The 25980-nt window shown below is 34.0% G+C and overlaps 2 protein-coding genes across 9 annotated transcripts in view; one reads left to right on the forward strand and one right to left on the reverse strand.

Moving 5' to 3' along the window:
- The window catches only part of LOC145246154 (uncharacterized), a 325300-nt gene that overhangs the window by 153061 nt on the left and 146259 nt on the right, over positions 1-25980 (reverse strand). The window lies entirely within an intron of this gene.
- LOC145246149 (uncharacterized) overlaps positions 1-25980 on the forward strand; it is a 634197-nt gene that overhangs the window by 150253 nt on the left and 457964 nt on the right. For all 8 annotated transcript variants that reach the window (XM_080107997.1, XM_080107998.1, XM_080108001.1 and 5 more), the window contains exon 3: positions 12448-12685. In XM_080107997.1, coding sequence (XP_079964123.1) covers positions 12448-12685 — 238 coding nt within the window. The remainder of the gene's footprint in view (positions 1-12447; positions 12686-25980) is intronic.

Here is a 25980-nt window from a genome sequence, read left to right on the forward strand (position 1 = left end):
ATTGTGAATTCGTTGAAACTAAAACTTTCTCACAGTTAACAATTTGCTTTTGTTTGATTTTTTATGAGTGGTTAGCGGTTGTTTGCTAACGTCTCTTTGTTAAACTAAATTATTTTCTCATTAAAAAAAAAAAAAAATCATTTCTGTTTAAAAAATGTTATCTTATTTTTACTCCTTATTTCATTTTTAACCTATTTTCTTATTTTATTCTATAGTTTTACTTTTTTCATTTATTTTTTGTTTTTCATAATTAAAAGGAAAATTACATCTCATTATTTTTAAGGTTCGTGGTTAAATTTTAAATTCTGAAAAAACAACATATAGAGACATATATTCGATTTAAGAATTTATTGTTTGACAAAAGGAATATATAGAAGGGGTTATTTTAATTTCCTTAATCCATGGATTTTCAACAATAGCTCATATCATCAGAGGCAATGAAATGCAGTTAGCAAAATGTTCAGCTGCAAATCACGAAACTTATATTGAGCTTTTCCTTTTTGGCTAGGATCACCTTGAAAGTATTACTTCAAGTAATATCTATCAGGATTTTTCATCTGAATTCTATCAGTGTCTCATCTCGCTTATCTCATTATTTTTTATATATTTCAAAAAGAATTCTTAAAAATGTAGATTTTACTTTTTCACATTTTTCTTCACCCTTTCACATTTTTCTTCACCCTTTCACATTTTTCTTCACCCTTTCACATTTTTCTTCACCCTTTCACATTTTCTTTACTTTTTCACATTTTCTTTACTTTTTCACATTTTTTTTTACTTTTTCACATTTTCATCACTTTTTCACATTTTCTTCACTTTTTCACATTTTTCTTTACTTTTTCACATTTTTCTTTACTTTTTCACATTTTTTTTTACTTTTTCACATTTTTCTTTACTTTTTCACATTTTTCTTTACTTTTTCACGTTTTCTTCACTTTTTCACGTTTTCTTCACTTTTTCACATTTTTTATTCACGTTTCTCTATCCTTTTTATACTATTTTTGCATTCATAATGCATTTTTTCCATTTATCTATGATGAAAAAAAAAAAAGACAAATATTTGAGTATTTTTCAGTAATTGTTGATCTTGAATGATCTCCCAAGTAAATTAGTCTACGATATAAATGTTTAGTAAAAATGTTTATGAACATATTATGTCAGTAAGTCTCTGAGACAATATCATGTTTATTTAAATATAGTCTCCTCATCAGCACACATGGGGAGGAAGGGTTACGTCTCTAAAACAATCACTATTTTAAGTTGCTATTGTCTCAATTTCTTTTCACACATGTAAATGATCTTGTATTAATTTCAGTTATCTCCCTTTCAATCTATTTTAGATCTACAATATCTAACTCTCTCCCCACCTTTATTGATATGGTGATTATATATCTACAGTATTTCGTGCGATTAGTTGTAATCTCTGTTTAACCCTGTTTTTTTTCTGTGTCCTGACTATAGGCTATTATTTGTGTGTATATATATATATATATATATAAATATATATGGCAATGAAGCTACACGGAATATTCCACGTCTCATCCACGTTAGGGTTCGTCAGGCTTATGCGAAGAGTTGTGGTTGTCTCGCATTTTTATATATGCACATTCTATTGAGTTTTTAGTTAGCCAATCAGATTCCTAGTTTCCACCGCTCCCTTCCTGATCAGCCAAGTGGATGGCACTTACAGGACAAAGGCCCAGTCGACCTTAGGGACAACCCTTCCTTTGTGTGTGCTTTTTTAGTGGGAAGCGTAGATATCTAGTGATCTGACCTATTTTAAACCTAGTGAATATTCTGTGTAACTTAATTGCCATATATATCTTTATAACTTACTACCTAGCTCTACGTATGTATTGAGCACTGTTGAAGTAAATACTTAAAGCTTATACATAGAATTATACTTTCGTATATTAATTTATATGATTTAAATGAAGTAGTAATATATATATATATATATATGTGTGTGCGTGTATATATATATATATAAATAAAATGACAATGTCTGTCTGTATCTAGAACCGTCTCTACCAAACTATTCTGTTAAGTATCATGGTTGAATTGTACTCTAAACAGAAACATTCATGTCAAACATAGCCCCTGTCATATCAAAGAGCCTATCATTAATTTCATAAAATTATTTTTTTTATATATGGCTTGCATTAAAATGTAAACGTCAAGTATCATGCTTCAATTGTGCTCTAAACAGAAACATTAATTTCGAATATGCCCCTGTCATATCAAAGAACCTACTGTTGATTTTATATACCTGGTTTTACTGCTTGTGCGGTGATAATGGCTTGAATTTAAGTTTAAAATGAAGTCGAGTATCATGGTGCAATTGTGCTTTAAACAGAAACATTCATTTTGAACGTGCCCCTATCATATCAAAGAACCTACTGTTGATTTTATATACCTGGCTTTTTGGCTTGTGTAATAAAACTTCTCAAATGCACTTTTGATGTTAGGCTGTGTAAGGTGGTAACTTTGGTCAAAATTGCCTGTTCTTTCTTTCATCAGATTGTTTTGATTATCGATACTTATCGAAGACATTCTGATACAAAACCTATCTAAGAACACTGCCAGATACATAAAATACATTTGGGTAAAATTTCATAAAAATCGGCTCGGTTATTTCGGAGTTCATAGGGAACTCTCACTCTTATACCAACACACATATATACACCCACCCTCAATGCCTCTGTTCAGTCTTGAAAGACAAGGGATACCCCCTGCATGTGTAATTGTGAGGCAAGGGTTGTGCAATCTCCAAACACACCTCTCATGAATTGGCAGTGTTCGAGTCCAGTGGCAAGGGGGGAAGTCCAGGACGACTGGAAACAATGCTGGGATCTGCGGAGAGTACAAGCAGCACTTAGAAGTCCCAAAATGTCACCCATTTAGTACTGACCGGATTCAATGTTACTTAACTTCAGTGATCCAGCAAGAATGGTGTGTCAACATGATTATGCTGTGCCTTCTCACACGCACACACACACACACGCAAAAGGTTACTTTTATGTAATAGTAGGCATTAATATATTATTATATAGTCAAAATTTCCTGTTCCTTCTTTCATTGGATTATTTGGATTATCAATACTTATCGAAGACATTCTGATACAAAACCTTTCTAAGAACACTGCCAAGCACATAAAGTACCTTTGTGTGGAATTTCATAAAAATCGGCCAAGCCGTTTTCGAGTCCATAAGGAACGAACACACATGCGCACAAGGTTTCTTTTATTTAATAATAGAGATAGATATGTTGATTGAAATATAATTTTCCTTGCCTTAGCTTTATCAACTATTGGCTATTTTTCTTTTTCTTTTCAACTTGTTTTGTTTTTGAATGCTTTGCTTCTGAAAAATCTGTGGTAAGTATGGTTTATTTTTTTTTATTCAAAATTGTTGATTATTTAGATTAAGAACGCATGAAATATGGCAGGTAAAAATAAGATATCGGAAAAATTTATTTCTCAATTTTTGAGATGAGAATGGATTATTGGTATTATTTGGACTACTACTAAGAAAAGAATTCAGGTTCTCGACGGTCGTACATCTAAACAATCTGATAGAAATGCGAGAGTACTTCAGGGATCTATCCTTGGACCTTTATTATTCCTAATATTCATAAATGACCTCTCTGATAAAATTGTCTCTGAGATGGGTATATTTGCTGATGACACCACGCTCTATAATAGGCACGAGGGAAAAACAAATGAACACATATCTAAGGAAATAACAGAAACACTAGAGGATGACCTCCAATCTGTAGTGAAATGGGGACATAAATGAATGGTCACATTCAATGCTGCCAAGACTAAGTTTGTTTCCTTCAATAATTACAAGAAACCTTCTCTACCACCAATAGCAGTGACCAAAGATACATTACCTGAAAATACTTCTTTTAAACTCCTCGGCCTAACGTTAGCAGGGAATATGAGTTGTAACAGATATATTGAGAGTGTTGCCAAGAAGGTGGGCTCTCTCTACCGTGCTAGAAAGCTACTTACGCCTGAAAGTATCCTGTATCTCTATAAGGCCACCACTCGCCAATGTATGGAGTATTGTTGTAATATTTGGGTTGGTGCATATGAACAGGGTTCAAAAGAGTCACCAACCTGATAGGTCCTGAACTGTCATCTAAGCTTCAACTTCTGCCCCATCAACGAAATGTCGCATCCCCCTGCCTGTTCTAAAAGCATTTTAATGATGAATACTCTGACGAACTACAAGCACTTGTACCCCCTTGACATAGACTCCCGGCAAACAGCTAAATCCCACCCCTACACAGTAGAGATCCCTAGATGAAAGAAAGCCTTCTACTCCAAAAGTTTCTTCCCCAGAACTGCTAGACTTTGGAACTCCCTTCCGGGATTCTGCTTTCCCAACTGTACTGACATGCAGAAGTTCAAGTGTAATGTGAACAGACATCTTGCTGCTCATCTCCCTTCATAATGTCCCTGCAACTTATGTCCTCGATAGTAATCCTCTACTTCAAAGTGGCACTGTGCCTTGTTTGGGGTGAAAATTAAAAAAAACAAAACAAAACAAAAAAAAACTATTCTTATCCTGAGTGTTATTTTCACAACATTTCAGTCGATATAACTGCAAGAACCCATGGCACCGTGGATAAAGTACTTGGTAAAATTCTGTTTCAATTTACACTTTCCTTGAAGTTAAAGGTTGAATCATAAATACTAATTCTAATAAATATACTAAATCATGAGATTATTTCCCCTTAGTACGAAGAAGCCATGCGATCTTGTCGTTCAGAACAATAAATTAAGGTGCTTGTTAGGAATCCTCAAAGTAAAGATTATTTTTAAGCAAATTTGAGTTTTTCCAATGCCCCCCCCCCAGTCCGTTTAAGAGTGGCTTTCTAAAATCTTGCAAGTTTAAATTCTTTGGAATTCTCTCCCCTGTTTGTTCAGCCTGTTTTCAAGATGGTGTCATGATATTGAGGCTATTTGCTTTTGCTTAGCCACATATCAATGTGTGTGATTTTTGGTGTACGATAATTTCTTTCTGATGTGGGTACGTACATTATACATCTAGAAGTGTAAGCTATGTTTAGTTTCAGAACAGTTTCCGATGGTTCGTTGTTCTACACAAGTCCTGGGAAGTGATTGGTTTGCAGTGGACAGCTCTCGAGTTGGAATCCACAGAGAAAAAGATTCTTCCCGTGTTGACACGAAGAAAACATATGCAAAGTTGCTACAGAAAGGTTTAATATTTATGGATCAATTTTGGTTTCTGATTGGTTGGTAGCAGAACGTGAATTAATTTGATTCGTCAGTTCCTAGCAGCATTGTTTATAAATAGAATCTCCCGACTGCGTGAGATCATACCCCATTATACTTCTTGTCTGATGGGATGTGTCTCCTAGCGGCTTCGGCTGCAGGGAGACAGGGTAGTACATGTCAAGGATTCGTCACTTGACACTCAGCCCAACAGGTGAGGGACCGGGAACCGGCCCAGCACCTGTTGGACTGAGGTACACCGCCTGGGTAATACCTAGGAGGTCCACCCTCCCAGGCCTTGCCACCGGGCTTTCCAGTGGGGCAAGTTTATTGCTTGCTGCCTGAGGCGCCCCGACCGGGGAATGCCGATGGGGTTACTCGGGCAATTTTTAAAATTGCAGGAGTGCCCCTCCTTTAGGGGAGCCTGCGGGTATCCCACTTTCCAGGCCTTGTGCCAAATAATGCTGATGTGGGCAGCATTTAAATAAATACCCCATCATAATAAAAAATATTATAACAATACAGATTTTTTTTTTTTATATATATCTTTTAATATAAAGAGAATTCTGGTAAATGGTTTAAATTTTTTTTTTTTTTTTTCTTAAATTTCTACTCTAGATTTTTCCGTAATATTTGGTGTACACGCATACTTATGATTGATAAGTATATTTCTAAGTTTTTCTGTTATCTAATTTTTAACTGACATATTTGAGCGTGAATCTAAATCGCACCAACTTTTTTTTCTTTTCATTTTATTTTACTTCACCATTTAATTATTTCTTGTATTCTTAACTGCACATGATGCCCAGCGTTGCTCAGGATTTTTTTTGTTCATGTCTGTTTCGCTTTTTATTTTTATTTAAATGCGCCATTTTTTAACAATTTTTTTTTTTTTTTATAAATAGGATTTTGAAAATTAAATTTAATTATTACGGTATATTCATCAGATTATTAAATTGCTTCAAAGTTTGTTTTTCAGTCAATGTTTTTTTAATCTTTAGAAAATTCATTGCATACAAATAAGTTTCCAAATCATAAGACCATAATTGTGAATATTTAATTACACTGAATGCATAAACATGAGACAAAAAATACTTCCACAGAAAATTTTAATTTTATTATCGTCATACATGTTTATTTTTGTTTTGTTTTTTTCTTTTTCTTTTCGTTTTTTTGTTTCGCTTTCTTTTCTATGTCACATTTTGCATTTTTTTGTCTTTTCTTTTTTCGTTTTTTTCTCTTTTCCGTCTTTTTTTTTGTTTTCCGTCTTTTTTTTGTTTTCCGTCTTTTTTTTTGTTTTTCGTCTTTTTTTTGTTTTTTGTCTTTTTTTTGTTTTTTGTCTTTTTTTTGTTTTCCGTCTTTTTTTGTTTTCCGTCTTTTTTGTTTTCCGTCTTTTTTGTTTTCCGTCTTTTTTTTGTTTTCCGTCTTTTTTTTTGTTTTCCGTCTTTTTTTTTTTGTTTTCCGTCTTTTTTTTTGTTTTCCGTCTTTTTTTTTGTTTTCCGTCTTTTTTTTGTTTTCCGTCTTTTTTTTGTTTTTTCATCTTTTCTTTTTTCGTCTTTTTTCTTTTTTCGTCTTTTCTTTTTTCGTCTTTTCTTTTTTCGTCTTTTTTCCTCTTTTCTTTTTTCCTCTTTTCTTTTTTCCTCTTTTTTCTTTTTTCCTCTTTTTTCTTTTTTCGTCTTTTTTTCTTTTTTCGTCTTTTTTTCTTTTTTCGTCTTTTTTTCTTTTTTCGTCTTTTTTTCTTTTTTCGTCTTTTTTTCTTTTTTCGTCTTTTTTTCTTTTTTCGTCTTTTTCATCTTTCTCTTCGTCTTTTTTCTTTTTCGTCTTTCTCTCCGTCTTTTTTCTTTTTCGTCTTTCTCTCCGTCTTTTTTCTTTTCGTCTTTCTCTCCGTCTTTTTTCTTTTCGTCTTTCTCTCCGTCTTTTTTCTTTTCGTCTTTCTCTCCGTCTTTTTTCTTTTCGTCTTTCTCTCCGTCTTTTTTCTTTTCGTCTTTCTCTCCATCTTTTTTCTTTTCGTCTTTCTCTCCATCTTTTTTCTTTTCGTCTTTCTCTCCATCTTTTTTCTTTTCGTCTTTCTCTCCGTCTTTTTTTTTTTCGTCTTTCTCTCCATCTTTTTTCTTTTCGTCTTTCTCTCCGTCTTTTTTCTTTTCGTCTTTCTCTCCGTCTTTTTTCTTTTCGTCTTTCTCTCCGTCTTTTTTTTTTTCGTCTTTCTCTCCGTCTTTTTTCTTTTCGTCTTTCTCTCCGTCTTTTTTCTTTTCGTCTTTCTCTCCGTCTTTTTTCTTTTCGTCTTTCTCTCCGTCTTTTTTCTTTTCGTCTTTCTCTCCGTCTTTTTTCTTTTCGTCTTTCTCTCCATCTTTTTTCTTTTCGTCTTTCTCTCCATCTTATTTCTTTTCGTCTTTCTCTCCATCTTTTTTCTTTTCGTCTTTCTCTCCGTCTTTTTTCTTTTCGTCTTTCTCTCCGTCTTTTTTCTTTTCGTCTTTCTCTCCATCTTTTTTCTTTTCGTCTTTCTCTCCATCTTTTTTCTTTTCGTCTTTCTCTCCGTCTTTTTTCTTTTCGTCTTTCTCTCCGTCTTTTTTCTTTTCGTCTTTCTCTCCGTCTTTTTTCTTTTCGTCTTTCTCTCCGTCTTTTTTCTTTTCGTCTTTCTCTCCGTCTTTTTTCTTTTCGTCTTTCTCTCCATCTTTTTTCTTTTCGTCTTTCTCTCCGTCTTTTTGCTTTTCGTCTTTCTCTCCGTCTTTTTTCTTTTCGTCTTTCTCTCCGTCTTTTTTCTTTTCGTCTTTCTCTCCGTCTTTTTTCTTTTCGTCTTTCTCTCCGTCTTTTTTCTTTTCGTCTTTCTCTCCATCTTTTTTCTTTTCGTCTTTCTCTCCGTCTTTTTTCTTTTCGTCTTTCTCCATCTTTTTTCTTTTCGTCTTTCTCTCCGTCTTTTTTCTTTTCGTCTTTCTCTCCATCTTTTTTCTTTTCGTCTTTCTCTCCGTCTTTTTTCTTTTCGTCTTTCTCTCCGTCTTTTTTCTTTTCGTCTTTCTCTCCATCTTTTTTCGTTTCGTCTTTCTCTCCGTCTTTTTTCTTTTCGTCTTTCTCTCCGTCTTTTTTCTTTTCGTCTTTCTCTCCATCTTTTTTCTTTTCGTCTTTCTCTCCGTCTTTTTTCTTTTCTTCTTTCTCTCCATCTTTTTTCTTTTCGTCTTTCTCTCCGTCTTTTTTCTTTTCGTCTTTCTCTCCGTCTTTTTTCTTTTCGTCTTTCTCTCCATCTTTTTTCTTTTCGTCTTTCTCTCCGTCTTTTTTCTTTTCGTCTTTCTCTCCGTCTTTTTTCTTTTCGTCTTTCTCCATCTTTTTTCTTTTCGTCTTTCTCTCCGTCTTTTTTCTTTTCGTCTTTCTCTCCATCTTTTTTCTTTTCGTCTTTCTCTCCGTCTTTTTTCTTTTCGTCTTTCTCTCCGTCTTTTTTCTTTTCGTCTTTCTCTCCGTCTTTTTTCTTTTCGTCTTTCTCTCCATCTTTTTTCTTTTCGTCTTTCTCTCCGTCTTTTTTCTTTTCGTCTTTCTCTCCATCTTTTTTCTTTTCGTCTTTCTCTCCATCTTTTTTCTTTTCGTCTTTCTCTCCATCTTTTTTCTTTTCGTCTTTCCCTCCGTCTTTTTTCTTTTCGTCTTTCTCTCCATCTTTTTTCTTTTCGTCTTTCTCTCCATCTTTTTTCTTTTCGTCTTTCTCTCCATCTTTTTTCTTTTCGTCTTTCTCTCCGTCTTTTTTCTTTTCGTCTTTCCCTCCGTCTTTTTTCTTTTCGTCTTTCTCTCCGTCTTTTTTCTTTTACGTCTTTCTCCATCTTTTTTCTTTTCCGTCTTTCTCCATCTTTCTTCTTTTCCGTCTTTCTCCATCTTTTTTCTTTTCCGTCTTTCTCCATCTTTTTTCTTTTCCGTCTTTCTCCATCTTTTTTCTTTTCCGTCTTTCTCCATCTTTTTTCTTTTCCGTCTTTCTCCATCTTTTTTCTTTTCCGTCTTTCTCCATCTTTTTTCTTTTCCGTCTTTCTCCATCTTTTTTCTTTTACGTCTTTCTCCATCTTTTTTCTTTTACGTCTTTCTCCATCTTTTTTCTTTTACGTCTTTCTCCATCTTTTTTCTTTTACGTCTTTCTCCATCTTTTTTCTTTTACGTCTTTCTCCATTTTTTTTCTTTTACGTCTTTCTCCATTTTTTTTCTTTTACGTCTTTCTCTATCTTTTTTCTTTTACGTCTTTCTCCATCTTTTTTCTTTTACGTCTTTCTCCATCTTTTTTCTTTTACGTCTTTCTCCATCTTTTTTCTTTTACGTCTTTCTCCATCTTTTTTCTTTTACGTCTTTCTCCATCTTTTTTCTTTTACGTCTTTCTCCATCTTTTTTCTTTTACGTCTTTCTCCATCTTTTTTCTTTTACGTCTTTCTCCATCTTTTTTCTTTTACGTCTTTCTCCATCTTTTTTCTTTTACGTCTTTCTCCATCTTTTTTCTTTTACGTCTTTCTCCATCTTTTTTCTTTTACGTCTTTCTCCATCTTTTTTCTTTTACGTCTTTCTCCATCTTTTTTCTTTTACGTCTTTCTCCATCTTTTTTCTTTTACGTCTTTCTCCATCTTTTTTCTTTTACGTCTTTCTCCATCTTTTTTCTTTTACGTCTTTCTCCATCTTTTTTCTTTTACGTCTTTCTCCATCTTTTTTCTTTTACGTCTTTCTCCATCTTTTTTCTTTTACGTCTTTCTCCATCTTTTTTCTTTTACGTCTTTCTCCATCTTTTTTCTTTTACGTCTTTCTCCATCTTTTTTCTTTTACGTCTTTCTCCATCTTTTTTCTTTTACGTCTTTCTCCATCTTTTTTCTTTTACGTCTTTCTCCATCTTTTTTCTTTTACGTCTTTCTCCATCTTTTTTCTTTTACGTCTTTCTCCTTCTTTTTTCTTTTACGTCTTTCTCCTTTTTTCTTTTACGTCTTTCTCCTTCTTTTTTCTTTTACGTCTTTCTCCTTCTTTTTTCTTTTACGTCTTTCTCCATCTTTTTTCTTTTACGTCTTTCTCCATCTTTTTTCTTTTACGTCTTTCTCCATCTTTTTTCTTTTACGTCTTTCTCCATCTTTTTTCTTTTACGTCTTTCTCCATCTTTTTTCTTTTACGTCTTTCTCCTTCTTTTTTCTTTTACGTCTTTCTCCTTTTTTCTTTTACGTCTTTCTCCTTCTTTTTTCTTTTACGTCTTTCTCCATCTTTTTTCTTTTACGTCTTTCTCCATCTTTTTTCTTTTACGTCTTTCTCCATTTTTTTTCTTTTACGTCTTTCTCCATTTTTTTTCTTTTACGTCTTTCTCTATCTTTTTTCTTTTACGTCTTTCTCTATCTTTTTTCTTTTACGTCTTTCTCCATCTTTTTTCTTTTACGTCTTTCTCCATCTTTTTTCTTTTACGTCTTTCTCCATCTTTTTTCTTTTACGTCTTTCTCCATCTTTTTTCTTTTACGTCTTTCTCCATCTTTTTTCTTTTACGTCTTTCTCCATCTTTTTTCTTTTACGTCTTTCTCCATCTTTTTTCTTTTACGTCTTTCTCCATCTTTTTTCTTTTACGTCTTTCTCCATCTTTTTTCTTTTACGTCTTTCTCCATCTTTTTTCTTTTACGTCTTTCTCCATCTTTTTTCTTTTACGTCTTTCTCCATCTTTTTTCTTTTACGTCTTTCTCCATCTTTTTTCTTTTACGTCTTTCTCCATCTTTTTTCTTTTACGTCTTTCTCCATCTTTTTTCTTTTACGTCTTTCTCCATCTTTTTTCTTTTACGTCTTTCTCCATCTTTTTTCTTTTACGTCTTTCTCCATCTTTTTTCTTTTACGTCTTTCTCCATCTTTTTTCTTTTACGTCTTTCTCCATCTTTTTTCTTTTACGTCTTTCTCCATCTTTTTTCTTTTACGTCTTTCTCCATCTTTTTTCTTTTACGTCTTTCTCCATCTTTTTTCTTTTACGTCTTTCTCCATCTTTTTTCTTTTACGTCTTTCTCCATCTTTTTTCTTTTACGTCTTTCTCCATCTTTTTTCTTTTACGTCTTTCTCCTTTTTTCTTTTACGTCTTTCTCCTTCTTTTTTCTTTTACGTCTTTCTCCTTCTTTTTTCTTTTACGTCTTTCTCTCCGTCTTTTTTCTCTCCGTCTTTTTCCTCTTTCTGTCATTTTTTTCTTGTCTCTTTTCTTTCACATTTTTATTTTGTGCCTTTTATTATTTTTGCATCTTTTTTTCTCGTCTTTTTTTTCTTTTTAGCGTCTTTTTTCTTTTACGTCTTTTTTCTTTTACGTCTTTTTTTTCTTTCACATGTCTTTTTAAGAATACGAACAAAATAAAAACTGTAAAAGTAAATGAAAAGAATAAAGCTTTTTAAATTTCCATTTTTTTAAGATAAATTCAAATTTACCTTTTGAAAAAAAATTGATATTCCTCCACATTTAACCATTTTATATTTCATTTAACCATTTTATATTTCATTTAACCATTTTATATTTCATTTAACCATTTTATATTTCATTTAACCATTTATATTTCATTTAACCATTTATAATTCATTTAACCATTTATATTTCATTTAACCATTTATATTTCATTTAACCATTTATATTTCATTTAACCATTTATATTTCATTTAACCATTTATAATTCATTTAACCATTTATATTTCATTTAACCATTTATAATTCATTTAACCATTTATAATTCATTTAACCATTTATAATTCATTTAACCATTTATAATTCATTTAACCATTTATATTTCATTTAACCATTTATATTTCATTTAACCATTTATAATTCATTTAACCATTTATATTTCATTTAACCATTTATATTTCATTTAACCATTTATAATTCATTTAACCATTTATAATTCATTTAACCATTTATATTTCATTTAACCATTTATATTTCATTTAACCATTTATATTTCATTTAACCATTTATATTTCATTTAACCATTTATAATTCATTTAACCATTTATAATTCATTTAACCATTTATAATTCATTTAACCATTTATAATTCATTTAACCATTTTTTATTTCATGTAATCAAGTTTGCTCAATAGAAAGATTACTAATTTTTAGTATTTAATTGAATGTTTTAATAGAAAATTTGTCTTTTTAATTTTTGTCATATATCAGTCCTTTATTAATAAATCCATTGTAAATTCTATGTATGACTTGGATGCATACTTATATGCATATAAACATATATATTCCAGATGTTTCTTCCTTTACTGATTGCTTTTCTACACTTGATGAAGCTATCACGACTGCTAGTCCTAGCGACTCCAAGGTTGATGACAAATATGGCTTGCAAGACAAAGTGCCAATTGATGATACAAACCCTACTATGGAAGCTGACAAAGAATTATCCGTTTCATCAAGTCCCGATGATGCACCTGGTGGTGACGTTAAAAAGTCGAATGAAGTTGTTCCTCCAGTCAGCAAATCTGCAAAGTAAGTGTTTGTTCATATTTTTTATTGTACGTTTTATAGAAGACTCATCTGTGATAAAATGTTTCCACAACCAGGACTACCAGGAAAGGTTAGCATGAAAATGAATGACAGTAAAAAGACATTAAAAGCCATGGATCCATTGTACTACATAGACACAGTGACGCATTAACAATCAGCAGTTAACAATCTGAGGGTCAAAATGAAGAATTTGTGAAAAAGAAATAAAAAATGATTTCTAGTGAAATGTAGATATATTGAGATGCTGGCTGTTAGATTAACTCCATCGTTAGTGATTGTTCTTTTTCTTAGTAGAGATTTAAAATTTGAGAGATACAAGATTTAGCTAACATGTAAAAACACTAGTGACAAGACCTCAACGACACATGTATGCCAGTCAAATTCAACAAGTCACAATGTATAGAATGCTTGTGTCTATTGTCTCTGTTATGTATGTAAACTGGACTATGGTTCCGTACCTAGTATTTATCTCCCTCTCCAGGGAAGATGTGACACAGGGTCAGAAGGTTGGAATGTAGGTCAGCACACAGAATGTGATGCACGCTGACACTGCAAAAAATACCTGATAAACTCTATCATTCTCCTGTAGTAGCGCCCTGGGCAGCTAGTGATGAACTAGCCCCTTCTCCAAAAGAGAAGATTTGGGAGGATGAACCTCCCAAAACTACCTAGAACCATACTCCAAGAGAAGCAAGGCTATTGCAATTACAATGACCCACTCTCTGTCCGACTGATTGTTGAGAATGTATCTTTGTGTGGTAAGCTTGGTGTCTTAAGAGATGGTATTCTACCTAAGTAGTAATCTTGACACAACCTATAAAAAGATTAAGGAGTTTGGGATGAGGTTGTCAATCAAAGATATTAAAAGAGGCAGATCCATTGTACTAAGTGACACCAATCAGCATTTCACAACATGAGGGTCAAAATAGAGAATTTGAAAAAAAAAAAAAAAAAGATAATGTAGATATATTGAGAAGATGCTTAAAATGTTCTGATTTTTTACTTTGTAACTGGCAAGGACCAATCTTGATACTCCTTATAAGAAGATTAAGGAGCTTAGGATTTTTTTTTTTATATATATAATTATTTTGTAAATTTCTATTTTGTTTGTACAATTCATAAAAAATTGAAATATATGAAGATATAAAAATGAGGTTTATTTTTAAAACTGAACATTTCATTATTATTTGGAGTAATAAAACTACTGTTAACATCCAAGATGAGGACAGTAGTCTGTTGCGATTTGCAATAAGCAATAAAATATGTAAGCCTACCTCACATTTCTATTTGCTGCTCTTATGAAGCGTGTGAGTTTATACGTGTGCATTGCTTGGTGCCAAGCGAAAAAAAGAGGAATACAAGAAAAAGGAAGTCACATGGCTAGGTCACTCTCCGGTCACCAGAGGCAAAGGGCAACAATCGAGTCAGTCTGAGAGTTTCACTCCCACAGGTGGTTAGGAACGAGCATGGTCACACTGTAATTTTATTCAGTTACTAATTCTGCTGGTTAATGAAAACAGTAATTTCATAAAATCACTCTCATCTTGAATTGGGTGTTGTGTTTTTAGAGTTAGAAATCATTCTTAGGGCACCTGAAAAAAATGTAAAAAAAAAAAAAAAAAGTCATCTAATTAGCGATGGGAGTGATTCTATCAAATTACTAAAAAGAAAGAGTCAGGATCCTAAAGGTTGGAATCCATTCTGATTCTGCAACCCTGCTTACCTGCTACAAATCTATGCGATATGTGGCAGTTTATTTTCTCCACTGTTTCGGCATGAAATGAATCCCCCCCCCCTCCGCCAAGGACACTTATGTGCTAGGAGCAAAGTGAAGTATCTATTCTGATACTAAACTTCATTTTTTTTCTGTCCTCAGTCAGTGAAGGAGAAATCCTTCTAGACTGAAGCAATTTATTTTTTTCTCAAGTCCACAGTGCCCCCATTTAGGGAGTGGACTTTTCTTCACATTAAAAACCGAACTTGTGCCTAACTACATCCTCCTGGTGTAATGCTACACGCATTTTAATGTGTAAACACTGTCGCAAGAAAACCAAAGACAAGGAAAGACTTTGACTCATTCTTTTTTTCAGTGAAACAACACATTTATTTACAGGTACTTTCCAGGATCATGCCTTGTCTGTTGTTGAAAAGTCTTCTCGTACTCCAATGTGCTTAACAAGACTCTGCCGTGGCGAACATGTGGTCCTTTTTCTTTGTCCGGCCATGCTTAGAATGCATCTTTTTGTGTCGCTCTTGACCCACATGTTTTTCTTTTTTATATTCTTTTGCTTTCTTTCTTCCTCGCTGTGACGTCACCTTGCACACGGCTAGGTCATTTGCATATGTTAGCTGTTGCTGCAGCTGCCATTGCCATAAACACGTCCATGCTCTGTCACAGTGAGAGGAGGGGGGTACAAGTAGGTTGGAACTCACACGAAAAAATAATAATTAGGTGCTTTTTTTTTTTTTTTTTTTTTTTTTTTTTTTTGAGACCAATGATGTTTGTTTTGCAGATTTCTCTAAAGTTTTTGTACCTATTGACCTCTTCCTACAAAATCTAACCCTAATCCCAGCACAAAATTTCACCCACATTTTGTTTTCTAAATCTTATTTGAATTGCTTTTTCTTGTTGGCTTTTAGCGTTGTTAAAGATAAAACTTACTAATAATGCTTTCCTTTTTAACCATTTTTACTTTCAAATCCTAAGAATATATGTTGCGTGTTATGTGCTGCCAGCGGCAGAACCAGCAGATGACTTCAAAATCATTTAGCGGATACAGTAAAAACGGTTTTCTTTCTTTTGTGTTGTGATATTATGGTGGTTAAGTGCTAAGAAGTAAGAGAAGACAAAAGATGACAAAAGAAAAGGAAGTAGGTTTAGGAAGATAGACAAAAAAAACTTTACTTGAGATTGTCAGTGTGACAAATGACAAGATCAAACACTGAATAGAGATATATTTAGTTTTATGACATTGGGGAGTGGCTATGTATGGAAACTGACGATAAAGTTGGGATTTTATGAAAGTACACTTGATGGAGACAGAGTCCAGGACTGGAGACAGTTGGAGACAAATTGTGGCTTGGGTCAGATCCGGAAAGCTTTAGAAGATCGAGATGAATTAACGGTAACAGACAAACCTAGCCTTGACAGGACGTAGATGTAGGCTATAGCATGTAGACACACACACATATAGTTCAGCCATATATGTGAACCATCAGCATCTGCGTTTTCTTTGTGTTTGTTTAATTTTTACACTTGTGAACTCGTATGCTCTCCATCGATGGTCGCCAGTGTGAAAAAGATAATGACACCGCTAAAACTAGAACAATGAAAGAAAAGCAGAAGGAGAAATCCATAGCACATGGGGGGGGGGGATATTTAGCAGAGACTTCTCATCAACATTTGAATGTAAACATAATGTTCTTTTTTATGACAAACTTAATGTTTTCCCTTTATATATCGTATCCAAGATTTTGATCATCTATATTTCTCACTTGTGCCATTTTTACTTTTATCCTTTTGTGCCATTTTTACTTTTATCCTTTTGTGCCATTTTTACTTTTATCCTTTTGTGCCATTTTTACTTTTATCCTTTTGTGCCATTTTTACTTTTTATCCTTTTGTGCCATTTTTCCCTTTATCCTTTTGTGCCATTTTTCCCTTTTATCCATTTTTCTGGTGCAATTTTTACTTAAATTCATTATTAACTTTGTGGAATCAGAAATGAAGCTAACTTTTTTTGGATTCTGATACCCGCAAAAGTTTCGATTTTTCAGATTCGAATTGATATTACTATTATGTATATATCCCTATTGAGGGAAGGGGCATGTCTGTTAAGTCATGATCAAATAAAATACATAGATAGTTCAGACCAGTTATTTAATGAAAGCCACAGATCACCATAACATAATTAAAAATCCCATCTCATGCCATCCATTCCTCCTGTTATTGAGACATTTCAGCTATGATCATCTCTATGAGGGAGGTTCATTCCCCTTGTAAACCGTTTAAAATCAACGAAAATAAAGAATGTCATTAGAGAGGCTTTCCATGTGGTAGACATCTCCAGAGAAGACTCTAAATTGCCTACATGTGCTTTCGGATTGCACTTGTTCACACCACTGCATTTATATTTGCCCTCTATCGCCCTCCCATAACAGCGGAGTTACTCTCTTTAAGAGCATATGAGAAAATTGACCACATCCTGTCTGTTCATACTTCAGCTAGCATTCATGTATGTGGAGGCTTCAATGTTCACAATGTGGAATGGTTAGCCTACCCAAACAAGACAGATGATGAGGGGAGGTTCCGTTATGATTTCTCCATTGCTTATGACCTAACTCAGATTGTTCACGAACCCACTAATGTGCCCAATACTGATGGTTAGTATACAAATCTCCTAGACCTTTTTCTCATAATTTGCCTTGAGCTATGTTCCTTTTCCCTCCTGTCTCCACCAGGATCTTCTGACTACTCGGTTGTCTCGGGTAAGATAAAACAAAATGTAATAAGTCCTCCGACATACCTCTCCATCATACTATATGTCGATACTCTATGGCTGACTGAGATAGCTTTCGTACATTTATATAAGATCTACCTCTGCATTCCATGTTTACAAAGAATGTGGCCGCCATAGTATCAGACTTCCGTAGTGGAATGGGGACAAAAATGGTTGGTCTCATTCAATGCTGCTAAGACTAAGCTTGTTTCCTTCAATAACTACAAGAAACCTTCTCTACCACCAATAGCAATGGCCAAGAACACATTGCCTGAAAGTACTTCTTTTAAACTCCTCGGCCTAACGTTTACAGGGAATATGAACTGGAATAGATACATTGAGAGCATTGCCAAGGCTGCTGCAAGGAAGGTTGGCTCCCTCTACCGTGCTAGAAAACTACTTACGCCTGCCAGTATCCTATACCTCTATAAGGCAACCATTCGCCCATATATGGAGTACTGTTGTCACATCTGGGCTGGTGCATCTGCTGCTTGTCTCTCGCTCCTGGACAGGGTTCAAAAAAGAGTCGCCAACCTGATAGATCCTGAACTGTCATCTAGGCTTCAACCTCTGTCCCATCGACGAGATGTTGCATCCCTCTGCCTGTTCTACAAATACTTTAATGGTGAATGCTCTGACGAACTGCAAACACTTGTACCTCCCCGACGTAACTACCCCCGACAAACCCGACAAGCTACTAAGTCTCATCCCTTTACAGTGGAGATCCCTAGGTGCAAGAAAGCCTTTTACTCCAATAGTTTCTTCCCTAGAACTGCGGGTCTTTGGAACTCCCTTCCGGGATTCTGCTTTCCCAACTGCAATGATATGCAGAAGTTCAAGTGTAATGTTAACAAACATCTTTCTACTCTTCTCCCTTCATAATGACCCCGCTAATTAATTCCCTAATAGTAGCCCCCTGCTTCAAAGTGGCACTGTGCCTTGTTTGGGGTGAAATTTGAATTAAAAAAAAAAAAAAAAAAAAAAAAAAAGAATGTGCTGCTTCCATTGTGCACAGAAATTACTTTTTCTATTGCTTCCATCATAATAAATGTATTGAGACTAAAGCCACTTTCAGGACCGCCAGCAACTACTGTAAAAGAGTAATGAAGGATGTGAAAGACTTGTATGCTCAGTCTGTCAAGTCTAAAGTAGCTGAGCAGCAGCTTGGTTCTCACCAGTTTTGGTAAATAACAAACAGCACCCTAAATAGAAGTGTATGCTCTATCCCAACCATCAAGAAAAAAAGAGACATTGCGATCCTGTCTCTGCTTTATCGTTATTTTCATGGCTCGTCTGACCTCCATTCTATGGTCCCATGTGGCCTGACTTTCACAAAAAACACTCATCTAGTTAAAACCACTATCAATAATTTCCCCCACTCTTTATCTGTGCCTAAACATAGGTTCCATGACCAAAGCTTTGGTCTTAGAACTGCATGCATGCGGAACTCTGTTCCGTTTTTCTGCTTTCCAACTGACTACAATACAGTCGTCTTCAAATTCAACATAGACAATTTCTTGAGTTCTTTAAGTAATGCAATTTACCAATTTTCCACTACGAATGATTACTACATTTTCCAATTGACTACTGTACACTCATTAACCCTTATCCTCGAGTGGCTTCCGGGCCTTGATAAGTGGTGATTCCTTTGTAAAAAAAAAAAAAAAAAATCTTGAATTTGAAAAAATAATAAAACCCTTTGAGATGCAGACGTTGCCTTTCTCTTCTGCTTGCAGAGGAGGACATTCAAAACTATTTTATTATTGTTTAAAGACATTGGCGATCCAAAAGAATAGGCGACTCAGTTTAGAAATAATTCAGTAGCAAATGTTGAGTCGGATATATTCCCCTAATTAAACTTTTTTAGTAACATCATCTATGTGAAACGTCAATATTATGAATGTGAGAAACTTAAGAAAAAAATTAATATTTTAATATATTTATGAAGGAAAGACTTTTTTATTTTTTTTAAATATTAAATTTATGATTGTGAAATTACTTACTTAAACAAGTATTTCAACTAGAAAGAAACATTTTATTATATATCTACGAATCATAACCTCCTGATAAAATCCAAAACAATTTATATTTACGAGTTTAGTCACGTCTTTGAAAGCATTTTTTCATTTTTTTTTTTTTTTTTTTTTTTACAAGGTGGTCACCACTTATCAAGGCCCGGAAGCCACTCAGGGATAAGGGTTATTGTAAGTACAGTACGTTAGTGTGGAGATTTAATAAAGTGGCAATTTAAGGGGGCGGTTCATCAGGAATTTGTTTATGCTGGATTTGAAGACATCCAGGTTGTAGTCAGGTGGGAAGCAGGCAGACGGAACAGAGTTCCACAGGCGTGCAGTTCTAAGAAAGAAGCTTTGTTCATGAAATTTCCTTTTTGATTTAGGCATAGATATAGAGTGGGGAAAGTTTTTGACAGTGGATTCAGCTAAACGAGTTTTTCGTAAAAGATTTGCGAGGGGGGACCAGAGATTGGAGTTCAGACGAGCACCTACCATGGAAATAAAGATAGGCTTGCAACGTCTCTTCTGTGGGAGAGAGGTTGCAGGGAAGAGAAAAAGGCATCCCCCACTAAGCCATGAAGTCTATACGATGGAGTGGTCGGAGGATCCTAGAGGAGAAAGAACGGAACATGAACATAGCTCAGGGGAAGTTGAGAGAAAAAGGTCTAGGAGGCTTGCATATTGACCTGTAGTATCGGGCACACGGGTGGACTCGCGAACAATCTGAGTGAGGTCATAAGCAATGGCAAAATCATGACAGAACCTCCCCTCATCGTCCGTCTTCTTTGAGTGGGTCAGCCATTCCACGTTATGGACGTTGAAGTCACCACAGATGTGGATGTTAGCCGAGGGATGTGCAGACGGGACAGGTCTATTTTCTCAGATATGCTCTTAAAGATAGTAACTCCACTGTTATGGGGCCGATAGAGGGCAAATATAAATGCAGTAGTGTAAGCAAGTGCAACCCGGAAGCACATATAAGGTAAATTAGGATCTTCTCTAGAGATATCCCTGCCACATGGGAAGCCATCTTTAATGTAGGCACATATTCCATGCCCATGGCGATCTTGGGGGTCAGATTTAATGTTAAGTTAGAGTATCCGTTAATTATGAACTCATCTAGGGAAGTGGTCGGAGAAAAACCAAATGTTATAATTTTTTATATATACAATTATAAAACTCAGTGGACCGTCTGGCCATACTTGCTTGCTTGAATCTTGTCTACAAAAACACGGTTATATATATATATATATATATAGTAGTTGAGTGGGAGAACTGCAGACTGTCAACACGACGGTTCTAGGTTCAATTTTTGGCTTGGGAGAGGTGCTAGTCTAGCGGCATTGATGAGTTGTGATACAACGAAATAGGACTGTTTGTCGATGACTACAAAAATATTTTAAGCGCCCCCCCTCTTTGGGTAGAGCACTGTCATAAATAATCTCACTCGCTACTTAATTGGCTGAAAAATGCGAAGCTCGTTTGTTTGTTTACAAACAGGCGGTTTGAGCACTGTAAAAGTGGTGGACGGACGTTTGTTTAAATAGATATTTGGACAGGTTATTTGCGAGCATCGCTTCCGTAGTCGAGTGGGAGAACTGCCGACTGACAACACGACGGTTCTAGGTTCAATCCTTGGCTTGGGAGAGGTGCTAGTCTAGCGGTACTGATGAGTTGTGATACAACGAAACAGTACTGTATGTCGATGACTACAAATATATATATATATATATATATATATAATGGGATTATTAAATCTGTTAACCGGCCATGGAAGATTTCCTTTTGCTGGTTCGCAGGAAATAGGATCTTTTTACAGACTTGGATGATACATATTTTTTAATTTTTAGTTTGGATCTATTTGTCAACATTATAAATCCAACTTAATTCTTTCATTTCGTCTTGAAAATATTTAACCACTTCTCCTAGACGAGAGCCATCCATTTCAATTGTGCCAGATGGGGATCAGAGCGTTGATGATGTAAAGATAGGAGTTTGATTTTAGATGCATTAAAGATAACCAGCCATGTCTTCCCCCACTGAACCACTCGTTGAAGATCAGAGGAGAGAGAATCAGAGAGAGCTTTGTCATTTACAGTTTTGATGTGTTGCTGTAGATGGTTGTGTCATCAACATAGATGTCAACGAATGATTTAAGTATGTGTTTAGGGAGATCATTGATGTAGATCAGTATTATTTCTGAAAATAAAAACAATCTTGTATATAATAAAGTAGACGCAATTTTTCCCCTCTGGATGAAACTGTCGCAGGTTGACAAGAACAGATGGCACATAGAAAATTATTATATTTACGTTATTAGCCGTTACGTTATATAGCCATAGCGCAATTACATACACATTACTTCATAATATTAAAACATTACATTTAGTCTGAGGAGCACCATGACCATCATCCTAACCCACAAAGGAAGTAGCTAAAATTGCACCCTTTCTATACCGAGTCCTCTTACAATACAAAAAAATATATAAATATTAACAAATTATATAAATATTCATAAGGATTTTTAACCTTTAATTCTTTATTTCTTTTCACTGAAACTTTTTTGGCATTCATCACTAGCTTTCATACAATACGGTTTCAATTTATGCCAATACCAGAAAATTCACAGCTCGCTATTATATTTATGCGATAATATCTTTTCTTTGATGAAAAGAACGCATTTCTTTGAAACTCCGCGGATTAAAGAAGTCTTAATATTTCTTTTTGAGTATCCTGTTGAACAATAAGTTTTTGTAAATTATAATTTAGTCTTAAGTTATGCTCTATTTCCTATGTTGGTTGTATTAAGCCTTTTTATGTAGTTGGAATTATTATATAAATATTTATATTCGCTTTAAATTTGCAGAAGCTTTTGGCTTGTAAATATAATATGAAATGATCAATACAGAATTGATTCTATAATAAGAAATCTGCGTAAATTAAATTATCATATTTAAGCATATTTTACAACCGGGCAACACCGGGCGCCCCTGCTAGTTAAATGATTAATTTCTTTTTTTTTTTTTTAACTTTCGGTGTTAAACACCTTTTCTTTTTTATTTATTTATTTATTTTTTTTATTTATTTATTTTTTTTTTTTCAAAGAAATTTTTTTTCTCTTCATTTTGTTTGGGGTATTAACTTCGAACGGTTAGAAAAATGTCTTGGAAAAAAGTGTCTTACGTCAAAAATTTAAGGGGCAAAATATATATATTAATCATTCAATGAAATATTTTATAACGTTCTTTGATTTTCAAAAATGCTTATATTTGCTTAAAAATATAAATATTTTGTTTACATTTTTCAAAGTGATAGAATTTGTGATGTCATTAATTTCAGCTGTTAACATAATTGAAGGTGTTGAAAATACACTTGATTTTTATCACCTGATATCCAGTTGGATTCTTAATTACATAAAATAGAAAACCTAATTATAATTGTTGAAATTGTTTATTTTGGCATCCGACGTATGAGATACTAATTTCAGAAACCAACAAAAGTCAACTCCGTAAAGAAAATTCTAATTAACTCTCGAGCTTTTCATGAAATGAAAAAAAGCAATAAACACACACACACACACACACACACACACACACACACACACACACACACACACACACACACACACACACACACACACACACACAATATAAAAAAGGACGTTGATTAAAATCCTGAATCAAAGATGATTAATTATATTTGAGATTACAAACGTTTGTCAGATTATTATTTTTTTTTTTTGCTCGATTTAGCATATATTTCTTGAATGTTATTTTGAAATGAATTGAAGTCTTGTTTTCTTTCTAAACAGATGTATATGCAGACGAATATGCAGAAACCAGTTTCCTGTGTTACCTATAAATACACACCCACCTTTGTTCCTTGCTTTGAGACAGACACACACACACGCACGCACACACACTCACACTTCTTTTTGAGCCTCCTCAAGTGTTATTCATATACTGGGGGGTGGGGCTAGATCATAAAACACACTTAAATATATTTTAATTCAGATTTCGTGTTTATTATTATAGAGCCAATTCTCAAATATATATATACTAGCAAAAGTACCCGTCGTTGACTGGGTTCAAAAACAGCCTACAGAAAATGGACTCTGATTTATGAAAGTATGATAGCTTATGAAAATGAAGGGTTGTAAAGAGATAGCTTCGAATTTGTGGGTATCAAAACCAAAGCAAAATATGATGAAAGTAAAAATAAAATAGATAAACCCCATAATTTATTATACCATACCTGTTCACACTGAAACACTTATCACAATATTCTGTGGATCTATATTAAAAAAACCTTGTTAAACTTTGTGGCATATTTCTATTCTATGGAGGTCAGGTGCGAACGAACACTCATAATTTTATTATACCATATTTCTTCAAACTGGAACATAATTATCAAAGTATACTTACGCAGATAGATATGAAAAGTCTTTATTAAAGTTTGTGCCTATTTCCATTCCATGGAGGCCATGCGCGAATGCAGACCCCACAATTTTATTATACCATTCCTATTTAAGTTAAAACATACTTATCAAAGTATTCTTATGTACATCTATATCAAAAACGCTTGTAAACGTTTTTTTTTTTTTTTTAATTTTTAAATTTTTTATTTCCATACTTTGTGGACCAGGCGCATACGCAGACCCCACAATTTTAATGAACCATCGTTCTGCCAGATCAGACATACCCATTCCTGTGTCTCGATACATCTATCATTATATGCAATCAGTTTTTTAAAATAGTCAACCATATAGGAGCCTATTCGTGACCACACACACATTCAGCTTTATATTATAGATATTAGTGATATGACGATTCCAATATTATTACCGATTCCATTCTAAATTTCCGTGTGTGTATATATATTAGTGTTGGGACGATTAATCGAAATCGAAAGTATTTGAGTCTATTTTCCGATGCCAAAACCGATTCCTTAAATTATCTTTTTTTATTTTATTCGATTTTGGTTTAAAAAACATCTTCCACTACTGATAGTAATAGTAAAATAGTAAATGTTTATTGATTTAAATTTCCAGTAAAACTAAAATCTATAGATCACCCCCTCACAAGTGTTTTTACGTTTGAGAAAATATATGCATATTTAAGATGTGTTTTTTACAGTAATCAGGAAAAAATAACACTTTTATAGTTAAATAATTAGAGATTCATAAAGAATCGGAATCGGTAATCCAGTGCGGAATCTGTAATAATATTGGAATCGTCCTATCACTATATATATATATATAAACTCATGCTTCATGGATGAGTTAGTGATTCAATAAAATAATGTGCATTTTATATGAAAGTTACAAAACATTAAGAAAATCATTCATTCATTCGAGTGATGTTCTGTCTGGTACAGGCATTGACGGCTATCACTCTCCATCTCTCTCCCTCGAGACATTCATAAATTCGTTGTTGATCATCATTTTTGATGTTGCCCAAGTGCTCAGACTGTCCATGTTTGTTTCTCGTTGTCGTCCTCTCCTACTTCCATCCTCAATCTTTCCCATCAAACTAATATGTTCTATTCCGCTTTTTCTGTAGACATGACCCAAGAACCTCATCTGTTTTTTTTTTGTCGTTTTTTTTTTCGTACTGTTTTTTTTTTATTAGACACCTTTGTTTGCCATTTCTAGTAGCTCTTGTTTTTTATTCTGTCTGGGATGTCTTCAAAATTCTTCTAAGAAACCAAATTTCAGTTGCCACCAGTCTCTTTCTCGTGCTATGAGTGTCTGACAAACATTCACAGCCGTATGAAAGAACAGACCACGCATACTTTCGTTGCATTCTGAATTTGGCGTCCATTTTAATATTTTTTTTTTTTTTTTTTTTGATCATGATTGACGAGTCGAGTCTCTTGAAGGCGATTTTGGTTGAGACTTTTCTGCATATTTGTATTTCAGTCGTACACCTTCCATTAGATGTCATCCAATAGCCCAGATATTTGAATTTATCAACTAAACTCAAATACGAAAATCATTTAAAGTAAAAAAACAAAGCCCCCCCCCCAAAAAAAACCAATGCTTCCTTGCTGATGACAACATGGTCGTTTCTAAATTCAATGACAAGCAATTTTGGTCATAAACAACCCTATATGTATTCAAACGTAATTCTTATCGTTAAATAGTGTTTGTACGCCCATAGTAGTCCAACAATTATTCCTTCTCATTAACTCTTATCCTCGAGTCGCTTTTGGCCATAAGTGAATATATAAAAACCTATTATAATGTTCCTCATCATTCAACTGATAATCTAATACATCCATCTTAATGACCGTTATCCTCAAGTGCCTTGTGGCCTTGATAAGTGGTCACCAATGGTAGAAAAAATACAAATAAAACAAAAAAGTCACTAAAAAGTCAGCAAAAAAAGGAGAAGTATTTAATTTTTTTTTTTTACACAGACATCACCACATTATCAAGGCCAAGAGGCCATTCAAGGATAAGGATTAAAGAGTGTACAGTAGAAATTGGAAAATCATTAGTAATGAAAATTCGGTAAATTTGTTAACTTATATGGAACGGCTCATCAAGAACTCGTTTACGCTAGACTTGAAGACAACCATATTGTACTCAACTGGAAAGCAGGAAAACGGAAGACAATTCCACAGGCGCGCAGTTCTAAGAAAGAAGCTTTGTTCATGGAATCTACGTTTAGGTTTAGGCACAGATAAAGAGTGGGGGGAATTATTGATAGTGTTTTCAGCTAGACGAGTGTTTCTTGTGAAAGTTTGACGAAGAGGGAAC

Source organism: Euprymna scolopes, chromosome 23 (genome assembly GCF_053919585.1).
Source record: "Euprymna scolopes isolate OS-2025 chromosome 23, ASM5391958v1, whole genome shotgun sequence".
Classification (NCBI taxonomy): domain Eukaryota; kingdom Metazoa; phylum Mollusca; class Cephalopoda; order Sepiida; family Sepiolidae; genus Euprymna; species Euprymna scolopes.